This window comes from Oenanthe melanoleuca, chromosome 5, assembly GCF_029582105.1.
Source record: "Oenanthe melanoleuca isolate GR-GAL-2019-014 chromosome 5, OMel1.0, whole genome shotgun sequence".
NCBI lineage: Eukaryota > Metazoa > Chordata > Aves > Passeriformes > Muscicapidae > Oenanthe > Oenanthe melanoleuca.
Genome location: NC_079339.1, coordinates 54,116,533 through 54,134,148, shown reverse-complemented (window position 1 = coordinate 54,134,148; position 17,616 = coordinate 54,116,533). Strand labels below are relative to the sequence as shown.

Below are 17,616 nucleotides of genomic sequence, written 5' to 3'. Positions count from 1 at the left end.
TGACCCTTCCCAGCAGCTTTTTTGCAAAATGGGACCTAGGACCTTGTGTGTAGAGTGTCGTATTCCTTCCCCAGCTGTATGCAGAGTACCTCTGCCTTTTAGGTGACAATTTTAACAGTGTTAAGGAAAAAGTGTAACTTATAATAAAGAGAAAGGGGAGTTGGGGGAGCAAAGCAGAAAAGAGAGCCTCTTTTCTGTGAACAGGAGCTTAAAAGCTCCACATTCCTCACAAATCTGAGCAAGTGCCTATGAAATCATTCATTCGAGAAGGCAACTCATTTAATTTTTTTGTATGTTCAGAAAAATAACCTGAAACAGGAGCAAATGCAGGTGGAAAGCAGCTTGTCCAAAACAATTACAGGAATAAAGGAAGCCCCGAAGGAGCGGGCAAGTGCCGGCCTGGGTGCGAGAGCCCAAATGCTGCCTTGGAGCATGCGGAGCTGCCGGGGCCAGGCTGTGCTCCAGCACTTTGGGATGCAGCAATCGTTCCACTGGGGTCAGCTGGGGCCCTGCCATGGGTTCCAGTGGGGTTCCAGTGGGGTTCCAGTGGGGTTCCAGTAGGGTTCCAGTAGAGTTCCAGTGGTCTCCTGGCCATCCTGGATCTCTCTCCCCACTGGAGAGCGCGGCACAGACGGCTGCACGTTCCCTGCTCTCCTCCCCCACAGGCCAGGCAGGGATTAGTGAGCAGGTTTGGAAAGCCAAGGAGCTTAGTGCCAAGGGTTGTGCGGGTGCATTTCCATGCAGGAGCTGGAGCAGTCGCTGGCAGACTGGGCCCACGACATGAAGGAGCTGCAGGCCATGAAGGCGGAGCTGGCACACCTCATCCTCACCGAGGACATGATGGTGCTCAAGGAGCAAGTGGAGCATTTGCACAGGCAGTGGGAAGAGCTCTGCTTACGGGTGAGCTGAACCTCCGGGGGGTGTTTGTAGTGGGATGCCAGCCGTGGGGCCTGGCAGGGAAGGGGGAGTGGGGCAGCACACGGCTGTGGTCCCACAGGGCTGTGTGTGTCTGTGTGTGTGTGTCCCACAGGGGTGCTGTGTGTGTGTGTCCCAGAGGGATGCGTGCCCCAGGACTGTGTGTGTGTCCCAGAGGGCTGTGTGTGTGTTCCCCCCAGAGCTGTGTGTCCCCTACAGGACTGTGTACCCCAGGGCTGTGTGTGTGTCCCCCACAGGGCTGTGTGTGTCTGTGTGTGTGTGTCCCACAGGGGTGCTGTGTGTGTGTGTCCCAGAGGGATGCGTGCCCCGGGACTGTGTATGTGTCCCCCAGGGCTGTGTGTCCCAGAGGGCTGTGTGTGTGTTCCCCCCAAAGCTGTGTGTCCCCTACAGGACTGTGTGCCCCAGGGCTGTGTGTGTGTCCCCCCCAGGGCTCTGTGTGTGTGTCCCAGAGGGGTGTGTGTCCCCCACAGGGCTCTGTGTCCCCCAGCTCTGTCCCCTGGGCTTGGCTGCCCTGGGCAGCTCTGTACTGATGCGGCTGCTGCTGTCCCGGGATGGACTTCACCCTTTGTGTCCTGGACAGGCTGCCGAGGGATTTGTTGCAAACCCTTTGTAAAAGTGAGTGTGGAAGTGCACAGAGCCCAGATGCAGCTGTTCACTGGAATCGGTGCCTTTGTTCCAAGCTGCCAGAAGGAGGGAGGGATGAGCACAGGAATTGCCTGAGGGCGTGGAGCAGGGAAAGAAAGAGAGAAGTTGAAACAAAATGCCAGCAGAAAGGAAACTTAAATGTGTTTAAGTACTAATTCTTTGGGTTTGGACGCACTGAGAATTGACTTGTCTTTTTTGTAGCAGGAAAATGCTGTGAAACATTTGCATTCTTTGTGGCTTGTTGCTATATTACACTTAATTTAGTGTTGCGTGTAAAATCGCTGGGGAACATTTACAGCAAAGTCACATGGACTTGATTCATTAGGTTATTATGCAGTTTGAATGTGTGTTTACTTTGCCCTGTTAACAGGATTGGACGAGGTAAAATACTTCAGGGTCTTAAGTTACTTATGAGCCTCCCAGCTCTCTACACACCAGCAAGCCAAAGTCTTGCATCTTTCTACTGAAAGTAAATAGCTTTTATTTTACAGTTTGTAAAGGAGTATTGAAGCCAGTTAATATTTTGTTTCTAACCCTTACACAGGCAAAGGTAAAGCAATCTTTCTGGGATTGTTGCCAGAGTAATGAACAGCTGTGCTTATTTCACAAACTGTGTTGTGATGAAATAGTTATTTGGTTTGATTGAAATAGTTAATTTTTTTTTAACTGCAATGAGAAAGAATTTAATTTATTTTCCTTAAACTGAACAGCTCTGCTACAACCAGTGTTTTCTCTGTTATTTTTTTGAACTCTGAAAATAATTCCAGAGACATCTTCTCCCCTCCTGAGAAATACAAGCCATTATTTTGTAAATCAAAATGCCTGAACCATTTTCCTAATGGAAATCTGTAGTTAAGCCTATAAATGAGAGAACTTTGTTGTTTTTCTTTTTTGTTTTTGGTGAGCTACTGAAGCTTGCTGTCCCCACTGTGTTGAATAGCCGTGAAAATTAAAATTTTTGACATGTGCTCCATTACAGTCTATCCAAGTAGTAATTTCCTGTAGTAATTTAATTTCAGATTTTATTCAAAATTTCCATTTTAATTTCCTGAGGGAACAACGTTGAGTTCAGTCTGTCTTGCAGGGAGGAAAGAGGTGACAGTAATGTAGCTGTGTTAGGCACACAGAATCTGTAGTGGGAGGAATCTGAGTGCTGTAGTGAAGGGAGATATTCTGAATGTTTGCACAGCCCTAATGAGCCTCAGGAGAGCTCACTGAGTGATTCTCGGTGCTGGACACCAGAATAGGAGAGCAGACTTCATTAGCTCTGCTGTTGGCATGACTGCTTTGTTTTGGATAACAAATTAGAGTCAAGAGGTATTGTGTGGAGGGAGGTCTGCAGAATAAATGCAGGGAGGTGAAAGAGCTGCAGCTGTCAGGGCCCTGGGGCAGCCAGATGCCTGTGCTCAGCTGGGCAGGGGCAGGCAGGCAGAGGGAGCAGATGCACTCAAGGGATTAGCATTTACAGAGCTGCCCTTGCAAGGTGCATGTAGGTCACAGATTTAACATTCATCCCAGCCAGCATTCTGTTGGGATGTTATTCTAGCCTCCCTCTGGAATGCACATGATGCTCACACAGTGGGTGCAAAATGGGGGTGGCACCAGGGCAGCTGGGCAGAGGAGAAAGTGCTCGAAGCAATGGCTTGAAGGGCTCATGTTCCTAGAAGTTTGTCCAGGATTTTTTGGGTTATTGTTGTTTTTTACTCTCAGTCTGTGTAGTTTAGCCAGCTGAAAGGTTCTTCTTGCTCTTAAAATCCTGCCTTGCCCTGCTCTGAGCAGGCAAACACAGAGTCAGGACCACATCAGCATTTAGAGCTTGTTTGCTGACAAGCATAGTCTGTTCTTCCACTGACCAAGTAAACTCATCTCCATACATGGGAGATGCTGCACGTGGTAAGGAAGGATGAAGGGTTCACCCTCCAAACCTTTGAGGCTGAGGGTACATGGCAGCATTCCAGAGCAGAGACACTCTTACAAACTTTCTGAGGTCTGTGGCATCTTCAGGCTTATTCCTATGGAGAACTTGAGAGACTGTTTCTTTGTGTCCCAAGACAGTGCTTTCATCCTCACTCGTTGCTCAGGTTGTCATGAAGGATTCAGAAATCCCTTTCACCTCTCCATCCCCTCTTTGGAAACAAGTGAGAATTTAAGGGACAAAAGCAATGTGGTGAGAGATGGCTTGGTGCCTTCTGTTCTGATCCTGGTGTTACATGGCGCTGGCCTTGCTTCCACACTACACATTCCAGCTTCACTCTGGGGTGCAAAATAGTGTTAGAGATTAGTCTAGAAGAATCAATGATAGAATTTTGAGAAGTCTATATAAAATGCATGTGAGATGTGAAGAGGGAGTGTTTCCTGCCGTGGGGAGATATTTGCAGTGATATTTACAGCCAAGACAAGCAAAATGTTATGTGCAGTCTTTAGACAAAATTTATTGGTGAGGATGAGGGGTTACTTGTTTCTTTTGCTTCAGTAGAGCTTGAACCATTTTTCACTTCCTTTGTCCCATGTATCTTAGTACAGGAATCCATCAAGGTAAATAAATAAATTCATATTTAAGAGCCCTAGGCTAGAGACAGGTGCTATTATCTAGTTAGAAGTGTGACCCTGCTTATTTCTGAGATATTGGAGCAATGATAATAACTCTGCTTTTTCAGGCACTATCAGACCTTAATTTCTCTGTCTAGACAATTTGTTTATCCATCCTGGAAAATGTATTTTTGACAGTGGAAAAAATACATAGTTTTCAGTGAAAAGGATAGATTCTTGATGCTGAGTTTTTGGCAGTTCTCCAATTACTGATGAGCAAATGGAAAGAAAAGAGGGAGGCTTTATAAAGATAAAATAATTGCAGTCAGTAGTTGCAAAGTTTCCCTTAGAGTGGCAGAAAAAGAAGAACTTACCTAGGTGTTATTTCTCTTGTGTTATATATAGGGCCTTACTAAACAGTATGTAGTAATTATGTATTTTATATTCCTTCTATGTTTGACATTTTCAGGTTTTCACTGAGTAACATTTAAATTATTATATAAGCTCATTATTTATAAAGCTGTCACTCAGTTTCATTCTTCTGAGGGAGAGAATCTGGTATTTGCTAGTCAACTTTTTGCCCTGCTATCCAAAATAAGATGTAATAACAATCTGCTTGTTGGCTTTGGAGAAGAAAGTAGAATACTTGATAACTACTCCTGCAAAATGGAATAAGATCAGATGCAGACTAGAAATTAGAAGGCTTATAATTGCTGGCTTCCTTCCTGAAGAAACTGTTGCTAGAATTGATTGTGTGTGCTTTTCCATAGGTGTCCCTGCGGAAGCAGGAGATCGAGGACAGGCTCAATGCCTGGATCGTGTTCAACGAGAAGAATAAGGAGCTGTGCTCCTGGCTGGTACAGATGGAAAGCAAAGTGTTGCAGACTGCAGATGTTAGCATTGAAGACATGATAGACAAATTGCAGAAGGTAAGTGGTAATGCCAGTTTTCTTCAATTGCAATGAGATAACTCATTATAGAGGCACAATTCCTCATGTATTCCTTGCTTCTTGGAAGTGATACATCATGTAAAACCAACACATACAGGGCTTTTGTGAGATGAGCTTTTCTATCATTAGTTCTTCTTGATGTTCAGACTTGGAGCTTAAAGCAGAGCAGAAATGCCACCAGACTGCATTTAGTCATGGAGTGTGATCTGTGTGAGCTGTGATGGTGGGGTCTGGGTTGTGGGGGTGCACATGTGCACACCCAGCACTGCTCAGAGTGGTGTCCTGGGAGCAGCAGCTCACTGCTCTCACCACCTCCACAACTGGTAGGCAGAGGGCAAAGAAAAGATTGAAGGATGGGGTAGGTCTTATGCCAGGTGAACAAGAAGTTACCACAACCAAAAATAAAACCTAATTCTCCCCCTTCCCCCATGGTAGTTGGTGCTTTCTAATACTTCTGTATTAGCTTGATTTTTAAGAAGACCATTACTGTTCTGCTGTTCTTCCCCATGGCTAAATATCTCAGTATCTAATCCCAGATTTCCTCTGGATAAGCATGCCAGCAAAATAAAGCCATTCTAGATGTGAATTTGGGTTCTTTTGAGGTAGCTTCATTAAAATTTTTTGTTAAATCAGGAAAACAAAAGATAAAATAAGAACATTAAATTGCTATTTTTAGGAATACTTACTCCTGGCACTTGCAAGTCTTTAAGCTGCTTATTTTTTCATAGATTGCGAGAGGGCTTCTTCATTGAGGTTTTCTTTTTATTTTCAGTGAGAATTCTACATGCTAATGTAGAAACCTAGCCAAACTTGACTTCACATCACACACGTGGGAAAAGAAACACATATTTTTGTTTTGGTATCATTGTTTTGTTTTGCCCTGTAATTAAAGCAGTGTTTGTGTATATTTACCAGGACTGCATGGAAGAAATAAACCTGTTCAGTGAAAATAAGCTTCACTTGAAACAAATGGGTGATCAGCTAATCAAGGCTAGCAACAAGAGCCGAGTTGCAGAAATAGATGATAAACTCAACAAAATCAATGATCGCTGGCAGCACCTCTTCGATGTCATTGGAGCACGGTAAGAAAATGATTTTCAATGTTTTATGTGAGAAGCAGAGGCTTGTGTCCTTGGCCATCAGAAACAGAGTGACATGACTTTCCAGTTAGGTTGGAATTTATTACTGAGTCAAGCTGAAGGGAATGCCTTTTTTTGTAACTTATTGCTGTATTATGACACCAAATGTCTTAATTTATCCAGTGGTAGAAAGCTGGGTGTAAGAATTCATATAAGACAAAATTTTAATGATGGGAGCTTTGTAAAAGGAAGAGTCAAAGTGATCTCTCCATTCCATGTGTTGAATTGCAACCTGATTTTAAGGTAGCATGGTAGGAGTTGATTTGGGCTTTTTAGGAGAGTCTCCTATTTTAACACAAGCCTTTCTTTCACTTTGTCTGAATGCACAGAATTTAGGAATAGATTCTATTCTGTCTCTGTAGACAGTCAGATTTATATTATAATGTCTTTTACATTCAAAAGTGTTTGAAATTTTATTTAATACCAGTGCTATTTCTTTACTCCTAAAAACAACTGAAAGACCATACTTGTTTCTTTTAAATTCAGGATTTTCTGTACAATGGTGAAGTGGAAAATACTATCAGTTGAAATTGAAACAAAAACCTGCACAGTCTAGGCAACAATCTCTTCTTAACGGATTAAGCATCCTTATTATACTTGACAGAGTTAAGGACATCATGATCATTTCAGTATTAGCCTTACTGAGACGATCCCATTTCATTATTATCTGAGTTTCTGCCACAGATTGGGAGGAGGATGCTGGGCTGGTCTCACCTCCTGCTGAGTTTATTGGTAATCCAGAAATAATAAGGCTAACATCAAATTAGTATTGGTCTCAACTTCTCTCCCAAGGTTTTGTTCTGCCTGTGACCCCCAACTCTGGGCTCTCAGCAGCTCTGCTGCTCAGTTAAATTTGGGACAAATATAATGCAGGTGGTTGTGCTGTGACAATGTAGTGCTAAGTATGCTGGGCCTTAATCAGGAATGAGATCTGAATTAATGGTGACACATGAGCTGTGAATGATTAAGCAGAAGCTGCCTTCTTAAGATCTGACACTGCAGATAGACTTTCAATGGTTGTCTCAAGGTGTCTTTGTAGTCTGATGTAGGAAAGCAAGCTTCACTTTAGTAATAGCACTTTTTCTGTTCTCATTTGACAGTAATGTGTCACTTTTAAAGCTCTTTTATAATCCGTTTTTGTTCTGCTGTGTGTTGATTTTGAATTGTAGCAATTTTTAAATGCAGATTAAAATGCACTGTTTTAAAAGTGAGGTAAGCATGGCACATTTCTGGTAATCTTCAGCAAAACATGCTAAAGAACCGTGGGTCTTTTAGAGAGACATCTGGCAACAATATTCCAGTACTCTGTAACAAGGAATTATCTACCTGTTATGTCCTGAATATTTACCTTCAGGCAAGTGTGCAGTACTGCTTTGAGGTACATTATTGTGGATTTGTCTAGCAAATCAACAAGGCTCTCCCAGCATTTGGTGTCTAAGTGGATATTGCAGCTACTGGGGATTGGTGTGATGCTTTATGATTGCTCCTGTGTTCTTAATTCCAAAATATCTGTAATATAACAGCTTCTACTTGTGATTTCCACCAACTTGGTGTTCATGACTAGGGGAATGAACTGGAAGGACCTGGCAAAATGTGATTTTAAGCATCTTCCTTGGTGGCCCGAGATAATCAGGCAGCCCTGTGGGCTCTGCTGGTCCCGTTTGAGTTAATACTAGGAGAGGTTCAGCATATGGCAGTGTTTTGCAGCACCTCTCCTCCCTCACCTAATCCACCTTTCTGGGGCTTGGCTCTCAGCTTCTCAGTCATAAGTAACCATCAGGCCAGACAGTGACAACAGACTCTGAGTACACTCCTAAGAGTTTATTTTGCCCTGCAGCAACCTTCCAACTTTCTGCTTTGAGTTTACTGCTATGGTGCTGGCATGCCACTGAGGTTTGATGCCTGAAAGAATTAAATTAGACATCAGTTGACTGAAATATCCACCTCACTCAGAGGGGTGCTTTGGGGCACTCAGGATGAGGTTCCTCCTGTGCTTTTGAGTAGCCTCTCTCAAGCTCAGGTGATGGTGGGGAGGCAGCAGCTCAACCCATCACCCATGTGACATAAATTGGGCATCTTTAAGGGGAGCAGAGAGGAGCAAAGAGCCTTGGGCTGGAGGCGAGGTGACCTGTAAGTGTGGGTTGTGATGTCCTGTGCTGATAGATTGTTTCCTTCCTTCTCAGTTTGCTTTTGCAGAAACTGTTAAAAAAATATTGTATTGAGGCTGTGTTGAAAGAACACATGTAAGGGATGGTGGCAGAATTTTGTTGTCCGTGCTGGATTAAGCCATCATAGTCCAGAGATCCTCTCACAGTGTGTGGAGGCTGGAGGGAATGGTACAGGGGCTGTGCATCCACTGCAGCCCTGCAAAAGAGACTGGAAGAGATGCCTCTGAGGAGTGCCAGAGGGCTTGAGGGTTTGAGGGTAGAGGAATGCTCCTGGACAGAAGTGACAAATTTGACTGTGATGCAGAGAAAACCTTTTATTTCTCCCGAAAAAAAGTTACTTGTAGGAACTTATTTTCACAGCACATACATGAAGGGAGGTGGCAGCTTTGCTCCTATCTTTTCAGATGAGTAGCTGTGGCAAGTAATATTGAAGTGAAAATTTTCTGAGGTTTCAAGTGCCAAGTCTGTGACCACTTGAAAATTTTTTTTTTATTTTTTTTTTTTTGCAAATATTACAATTTCAGCAATTTCTGTTGAACATTGAATGAGCTGCTGCCTTTATTTGTACTTGCACCTGGCTCCCAGTAGCCTACCCACCATCACAGGGGCAAGGACCAAATTTCAGTATGTCTTCATGGCCAAGATTTTGGAAGGAGGTGAACTACAGAGCCAGGCACTGAGTAGGAGAAGAAAATGTATGTGAGAAAATGTGTTCAACGGCAGTTCTTCATTTTTGGGCACTGAATCTTTCTCGTAGGTGGGCACTTTTTGATCCTGTGGTTCAAGAGTGAAAAATAACCTGTATGCACAAAGGAATCTAATTGAGATATGTCACCAGCTTCAGTTCTGTAGTTGCTGATGTCCCCATGGCTGTCCCTGCATAAGATTTTTATCTTCTCTGCAGTGTAACATGAAACCAAACCAATGGAAGCCAATGTATCAATGCAGAAAATTCCTCCTGATAGCTTATTTCACCTTTTAAAACCAATAAACGTCCTGGGACAGATGGGCAAATTAGGTGAGCTCCCCATTTAGTCCTTGAAGTGATTCTCTTAGTTCATGGTGACAAGCTCAGATTTGCCATATGGCTGCACTTACAGGACTTAACACTTTCATTATCTGCCTGTGCTCAGCCTTTGTGGTGACAAAAGCTTTGCCTCGTGTGTTGCACCGAGTCACTTTCTGGCTGCAAACTTGGAAGAGTTTCAAATGTTAATTTTCATGGGATAAAGTAACCATCAAGACATTAGCATGCCGGGAAACGAGAACAAATGAATTCTGTTCAGCTCAGAAGATACTCTTACCTCGGGAGGTTTGTGTCTTTGTTGAGGGATGGACAATACAAACATACTAACAAGCCGGAAGGGAGCGTTATGCTGACTCCGAAATGGACACAGAAAATCTCTTGCTTTTGTTACTGAAGCAGTAGGAGGAGGAGTGCACAGGCTGCATGAGGGTGCTAGACAACCAAAAACCCGTGGAGTGGGATTTACATGCTCAGTATGCTCTGGAGCAGCACTCCTGGGCCGTGCATTAACAGGCAAGAACTAGCAAGGAACTGGGTCTAGTCCATGTTTTCAGCCTTGTGGAGAAAGGCAAAGTTTTTCTGTATGTAGCAGGAATGGGTTCAAATGACTGCGACCTTTATAGCAAGCATGAAAATTCAGGGAAGCTAGCAAGGTCAAATGTGCCTTCTCATTCTTTTAAATGCAGCTATCCTTGGCAACTGGGTCTTCTCCCTATGTTTGTAAGCTGCCAGCTTCAATGCATTGTCCAGGAATCTTAAACTGCCACACTCGAGTCAGCCCTTTCCTTCCTTGTACAACTTGGGAGATTCAAGGTGTTTTCAGCTCATTTCCTGCATACCCTGAGGGGGCTGAAATTCCCAAACAGACTGAAACTTCTCAGGTTGCAAAAAAACAAACAGGAAGGAGTTGAAGCTCTCCAGTGACAGCACATTGTGCTGTGCTGGAGGTCCAAGGAGGCTTTATGGGGAGTGCAGTGAGCAGCCAATTCCCTCTCCTCCCTGTGGCTGGGTTACCCCAAAAGTCACGGCAGGCCCCGGATTATGGGTTTGGGGAATGAGTGAGTTCACAGCACACCTTTCAGCTCGTCTCTATTTATTTTCCACCACATTGGTTACCCTTTGGCAGGGCAGACAGTCAGGCACCACATGTTGGTGTGCTGTCCTACCCTGTGGCAGCCCACAATCAGTGTGGGTGCACTGTGGGTTCAAAGGTCTTTTTAGATTGCTGCAGATCAATATTGCATGGCAAGGGAAGCAAAATATACTGCAGGGAGGCCTCCCCAGGTAAACAAGACAGCAATGTCCAGCAGAATTGTGCTGGTTTGTGGCAGTACCACTATAAAAATCTCATTCTTTGGTCTGTTTGTTTTGGTATACAAAATATACTGGATGGCTGGTGGATGGCTGAAATCTCACTCACAAAGTGCTTGCTTTCTTTCCGTGTTCTCTCTGTCCCTTGAGGATTACACTTCTCTCCTGTGTAAAAGCTGTGACAGAATTCATTATTGTCTCAGGCATGATGGTTGGGCTTATTTTGGTTATGCAATGTGTGCAGGGAACAGGGGGAGCTGGCAGGGCAAGGGGAGTCCTTGTCTTCTGCACACCACCGTCCCTCCCAGTGTGTCTGCCTGCAAAGCTGGGGTTTATTTCCCCATTTACTCAGGTCAACCATTTCAAATGTGGTTTTGAACCACTCTGGACAATAAACTGTGGAGGTGACTGAGCATGATTTACCTGTGAAATGTCCAAAGCCCTCTCACAGTGTGCCATGTCCTCACAGGCACTCTGTGTTCTGCCATGTGAGCCATCAGCAAGTCAGTACAGGTCTGTGGAAAACTACTGGAAAACCTTTGATTTCAAAATCATTCTTAGCATTTTTAGTGGGATTATCACAACATCTTTTATTTTTTTCTGATATTGGCTGGGTGGGGAGTGACTTGTAACCCAAGGTTCTCCGACTTCCGCCTTTTTTTTCCCACCCCGTGATCTCTGGCAGTCATAACACACAGAAATCATGACAGTGTGTTTTTCCACAAACGAATGATATCATAAATGAAGATTAGGGGTTATTTTGTCCTCTGGCATAACAGGCTATTTGCAGTGGAGGCCTTCTGCCTGCTCTGGAAGGTTAAAGAGAGGACAGGTTAGTGTGTGGGAGATGTAATTCGTATTTAAATACCTGGGATAATGGTAAAGGCGAGAAAGCAGAATGCAGGGGAAGTAAGGATACATCTTTGTGCGTGGTGCCTGTGCGTGGATGTACGTGTGCTCGTTTTTTTGGGTTTGCTTCAGACTGACTCTGCTGCAAATCATCCGGGTCTGAGGCTCCAATCCCTCTTTCTCCCAAGAAATGAGCACCGCATCCACCTTTCTCGGTGCCGGAGGCTCCAACCCGCAACCTTTTTGTCGCCAGCCGCGGGCAGCCGCCCGCCGTGCGCTTCCTCACGTGCTAATAATTCTCTTGTGTCAGAATAAAGCTCCCGTGGTTTTGTTCTGAGGAGGGATGCGGCCGTTCGCCAGGTAAAAATCCCAACGCAAAGGGTTAAAATAGGGGGGAAAGAGCGAGCTCCGGTGTCTCCCCAGCTCGGGGTAGGGGAGGGGGAGGACGGGCGAGCCTCCCCCCTCCACACCCGGGATGCTAAAGCGGCGAATAAATAGGGCATCTGTGGAGGAGGGGTTTCCTGCCATGCCTGCCTGCTCGCACAGACGGTCCCCCCGTGCAGCTTGGGAGTTGCAGGCTGAGGAATGGTGTTCTCGTGCGAACCGTAAGTGCCGTGTGGGTGCGCGGCCGGGGCGCGGTGCCGGCGGGTCCCGGCGGAGCCCGGGGGGAGCGGAGCGGAGCGAGCGCTGGATGCGCCCCGCTGCAGCTCGCCTTGCGGAGCGGAGGAGTGGGAAGTGCGGCACGTTAGCAGCAGGGATAGCGCTCAGGGCCTCGGCTTGCGATCAGCTGTGTTTGGGGCTGGCACCCGAGGCGGGGGAGAGCCTTGACGACAACCTTCGGGCTCGCCTCCCCCAGAGCCTCCTCCGGCGCGCCGAGCACACAGCCCGGGGCACGGGGCGGCTGGCACGGCACCGGCACGGACCGAGAAATGGTCTCCTCCCGTGAGAAAGGCCTAAGACTTGCCTTCGGCATCACCTCTCCGAACCGCCTCCTTTGTCCCTCGCACGGTTAAGCTCCCCCTGCGACTCGCCGAACAAAGGTTCCCTGGGCTGTGCATCCCATTTGCTTTGCCGCTGGTAAACAATCCTGTCAGCTGGCAGGGCCATTTCAGCCCCTCCTCCTCCTCCAAAAGACATGTACTGAGCCCCTTTTTCTGATGACATTTGCGCTTGGGAAGGAGAGTTTGGAATCTATCAGCATGCTTTTCCTTCTTTCAGACACTAAAATTTCAGTGCTACTATTTATCTTATTTGAGCTTCCTCCGTACCTTTTCCTGCAGCATTTTGCCAGCTAAAGCAATTCAATAGGGCATACATTTTGTAATTCTTTTTGTTTGTGTGAATACATTTCAATCAACCTGGAAGCTCCTCCTACTGCTAGGTGATTCCTGAATAGTTACTACAAATACACTGTGTATTTCTGGGGCCGTGCAGTGATTCAGCCTGAGACAGCCTAATGCTTTTCTCTTGTAACCCAATGCTGGTAATTTCATTGAGGGTATTAATACCCAAATCCAATCCCCAGTCAGGTCGGTTAGTCCTTCTGCTCACTTTTGCAGTCAGCTTTTAGTTATAATCTCCTACTTCTGTTATTTTTCTGCCACTTCTATTGTGGTGTAAAGATCAAAATATTTAAAAACTGGCTTTGTTTGGCTTGTTCCAGGCAACTTATGCATGTGTCTGAGTGCTAATCAGGGTGGATTTTTTAGCTTGGCCCATTGCAAAGGACAAGACAAGTCTGAATTTGTTGGGCTTTTTTTTAGATTACAGGTGATATTTTTATTGGACTTTTTTATATTATTGCCTTTTTTTTTTTTTTTTTTTTTTTTTTTTTCTTTCTGGAGGCATACTGAATTGTGGCGGGTGAGTTCTCAGTGGGAAGTGAGCAATGGATAAGTAGGCCTTTTTTCTGTAAACAGTAAGTTTTTCCTGTTTGACCAATCTCAATTAACTTGAGAATCACACTTCATAGAGGGAAGAATTCAATCAACAGTGGTGGCACCTTCCACCCTCTGGAAGAATGTGGATTTCTTTGCCACACTTGAACTTTTAGTGGTGTTAATTCACTGTGTGTTGGGTGATTGATCACCTTTTGCCCCCAGACTTGGAGGCTTGCACCCACCTTCCACAAGGGCTGTCTTTCCCCAGAAATTCTCAGGATGCATCTCAAAAGAGTTTATGGAGTTTTTTTCATGCAAAGATCTGGTGATTTATAAGAATATTTTCAGGATGAAGAGACACATCTGAGAGTGGCAAATTAGGACTTTTGTGGATGTAATTAGCTTGTTTCACTCTTTTCTTTGAGCTGTAGCCAGGGAAATGGCAGTTGCCTGTGACTTCTGTGAAAGCTGGGGATTCTCATGTTTTTCATCAGTTTTCCTCTTGTTTCAGTGTAGAGCCCTTTTCCTTGGGCTCTGTGTCTGCTGACAGAGCAGATCAGCCAATGTGAGTGTCTGGACAAGGCTGCCTTCTCATTTATACACTGCACTAGTGTGAACTTCTCTTAGGTTTTTGTTCTTTGGCTGCTTAGCTCAAGTTTGAGATGAATGGCTTAGTGCATTAAGGGTGTTTAAATGACTGACAAATGCTAAATTCGATCCAGAATAAAAAACAGATTAACTTACTTAATTACAATGGTGTTTCTAATGGCAATTGCTAGAAAGTAAATACAAGCTCTCACTTCCAAAATGATGCTGTCTTTGAGACTGTTGCTTCTGATAACACTAGAAGATAAAAATCCTCATGGTGACATTCATAACTTGAAAATCAGAATGATTTCTAAGCCTAAATAATGCTGGAGTGGTGGTGCAAAAAGCCACGCTTGGATTTTAAAACTGTTGCTTTTTAAATTTATTTAATGTACTTTCAGTCATATATACATTTATTTATAATCTAATATCCTTTGGTTTTGCTTTGGACTTCCTTGGCTGTGTTCATCTATCCACTATGCAGACTGAAGAAAAGTATTTTTTCTGTAATGCAGCTTAGACTTGGGAAGCAGGTGAATAGAGGCAGAGAAGGGAGCACAGGGAGGCAGAGCTGATCCTGAGCAGCACAGTAAGCTGTGGTCTCAGCAGGTCAACTGTGCCATCAGATGGTCCCAACACGTGCCTGTCTCCAGAGCAGTTGTGGGAAGCTCACAGAATATGCAGGAAGTAAATTGCCACAGAGTAGAGTCAGGGACAGGACAGAGATCAAGCCTTGCTTTCCTCCTGACTGGCCTGAAGTCATGCAGAGTTAATAATGCAACAGTGTAGATGTTTAGCTTAGAATCTTCCATTCTGTGCTCAGCACAGAGCCATTGTCCACCTTTCCAGGGAAAAGGGTTCCTGAGTTACCTGCCTTTGGAGGGCCACATGCCTTGGGAGTCACTGGCCCTGCTGAGCATTGTGAGCAGCCAGGTCCAATTTAACTGATGGGAATAGGGCAGAGGAAGAATTAGTTCTCCTGGGTAAATAACTGCCAGCCCATGACAGCACAAGGAGATGATGAAATGACATGTTCATTGAGTGCCTCTTAACAGAAGCAAAACCAAGAGCAGCAAGATTTATACAGCAGCTGTTTGCTTGTTAGCCAGATGCTATCTGCATATAAGGTTGAATCTGGGACCAGAGTTCTGAAAAAAAGCTTGTTAAGAAAAGCAAGAGCAGCTAAATGCTTTTGTCATCCACTGGTTTCCTTTCAATCAGCTGCAGCAGTGGAAGACAGTCTGTGTAAAGGGGCAGAGGCAAGTGCTTTGCACCAGTGTCAGCAGCTTTGTGGGTGCAAGGCAGGAACAACGTGGACTGTGGACTTGGGCCAAATCCTTCAGGCTGGCTTGCAGGCTTGCATCAGTCAGACAATACTAATTTTACTTTTGGTGAGTGCAGAGTTGCTAAATACCTGCCAGGAGCTTCAGTGTAGGACTGTGTTCTTCTTGCCCTCCTTGTAAAACAACTGAAAGTACTGCCTGGTGCTTTTGGGACAAGAGGTGGGGAAAGCTTTCATGCTGCTAATGAGACCCTAGATTTTCTGGCCTTACTCTGTACACAATAGGACTGAACAAATCCAGCAGGATCATTCCCATATCTCCTTCAAAAGTGCTTTACCTTAAATGAAGTGTCTAGCTGACGTGTGTATCTTCTTTGGTTACCTTAAGGTTGTTAATAAGATCAGTTGTTGCTTACAGGGCGGCATATTCATTATGGATTAGGTGTCCTGCATATCTTCTGTCATTGTATCATCAGGCAGTTGCAAAAGCCATTCATTACAGACAGTTTGGACCACTCTCCTCTAACACTTGCCAGGATAGTTTGTCAGCAGGCAGGACAGTGGGCCAGGAAACTGTCCAGGTACCCTGTGTGGGCACTTCTGCCTTGGAGCAATCTGTCCCTGCCTGCATTACATGAGATTACAGCCATCACACTTCCCCAGTCCCAGCTTGCACAAGACCTGTGTTGCCCAATACATCAGGGCTCAACTCAGACCCCTCAAGAGTCCCCTGCATTTGGGGACATGCAGTGAATCCCTTTACAAGCTGTCCTTGCAGTCCCACTGCTGGTCTTGTTTATATGGGGACAGTTCCCAGCCACTGTGGCCAATGAATGGGAAATGTTTTAGCCTTTTTCACAGTAGAGACTTCAACTTTTTGTGCTACACTTGACTTAAATAATTGAGGCTCGTCTTGATAGTTGTTGGACCAGGCAGTAGCTAAAGGTTTAATTTGCAAGTTTGCATTTTGGAAATCACATGCAAGGTTCAAAAATTCGTCCTAAGGCACAAGAACATAACTAGAGATCAGGAAACCAGTACAGGGAAGCAATGCTGGCTAACAAGTGAGCTCTCACTAGGACATGGGTGGAATGATTTCATCTGACTTTAGAGTCTGCAGTTTTGACATTTATAGTACTGCAGGTTAGACCATTGCAGTTCATGGGTGCTTTTTGGTGCATTTCATCTCATCTTGCGATCTGGATGTTTAAGACAGGTCTGATACAAATCATGATTTCTTTTTTTTTTTTCCTCCACTAACTACCATGGTCTAGATGACAAGCTCTGAAATAAGTCTAAAGAGATAAGTGTCACCCTGGTGTTGTCTTTTTGGTAAATTTTTTTGAGAATTGCAATAAATGAGAATTTTAAGCAAAATCTGAGACCAGTGAGGTAGTTCACAAGATATTCCTCTAACACATGGAGATAAATTTGCCATAATATAAAAGCATGCTACTTGGGTAATTTGAAGGGCTGATATGAGGTTTGACATGGCAATATGCTGTGAAGGCTGGAAGTAAAAAAAATTTGTCTGCAGTTTGAGAGCTGTGCTACGAACAGCTGTAAGAAAAGTAAATGCTCTCAATGGTTCATCTGCTTGTTCACTGCACAAGTTTCCCATGCCATTTGATATTCTCCCCCATCAGGATTGGGTTCTTTTTTTAATTTTTCACCTGTCAGGAGAGTCTGGAATATCTCTGCGTGTTGTGTGGTGTTTAGATGAGCTTTAATGTTGAGGTGCTACAAATTCTATAGTAGCTCTTGTTCAGACATTCTCTTCTGTCAGCACCCAGAGGTTGGTGAAGCCCTGGCACAGGTTGCCCAGAGAAGCTGCAGATGCCCCATCCCTGAAAATGTTCAAGGCTGGGTTGGATAGATCTTGGACCAACCAGGAATAGTGGAAGGTGTTCCTGCCCATGGCAGGTTGGAGCAAGGTGATCTTTCAGGCCCTTCCAACCCAAACCATTCTGTGATTCTGGGATTTTCCCAGAGTGTTGGACTGGTGGTTTGTGCAGATTCTGCACAAGGTAGTACCTTGTTGATTAGTGTGAACCTGCTGGTTGCTGAAGAAGACACCAAGCAAAATTCACAGAAGGAAAATCCAACCATAGGTACCTATTTTAGTTTAACTGTGGCAAATTATGGTACAAATTTCCACTTAAATAAATGTCCAGTGCTCTCTAGCAGATGAAAATTCACCTTGCTTATAGAGTTGCATTAAAGCCTTCACCCAAGACCTGCTTGCAGCTGTAGAGCAGGGGCCTGCTGAGCCAATTTAGGTAGGGTTTGACTAAAACATGGCTCTGATTTAG

At 44.7% G+C, this 17,616-nt stretch overlaps 1 protein-coding gene across 3 annotated transcripts in view; it reads left to right on the top strand.

The window, feature by feature from the left end:
- Positions 1–17,616, top strand: part of SYNE2 (spectrin repeat containing nuclear envelope protein 2) — a 171,932-nt gene that overhangs the window by 135,758 nt on the left and 18,558 nt on the right. For all 3 annotated transcript variants that reach the window (XM_056491990.1, XM_056491991.1, XM_056491989.1), the window contains exons 99-101: positions 745–900; positions 4,881–5,039; positions 5,976–6,142. In XM_056491990.1, the coding sequence (XP_056347965.1) occupies positions 745–900; positions 4,881–5,039; positions 5,976–6,142 (482 nt within the window). The remainder of the gene's footprint in view (positions 1–744; positions 901–4,880; positions 5,040–5,975; positions 6,143–17,616) is intronic.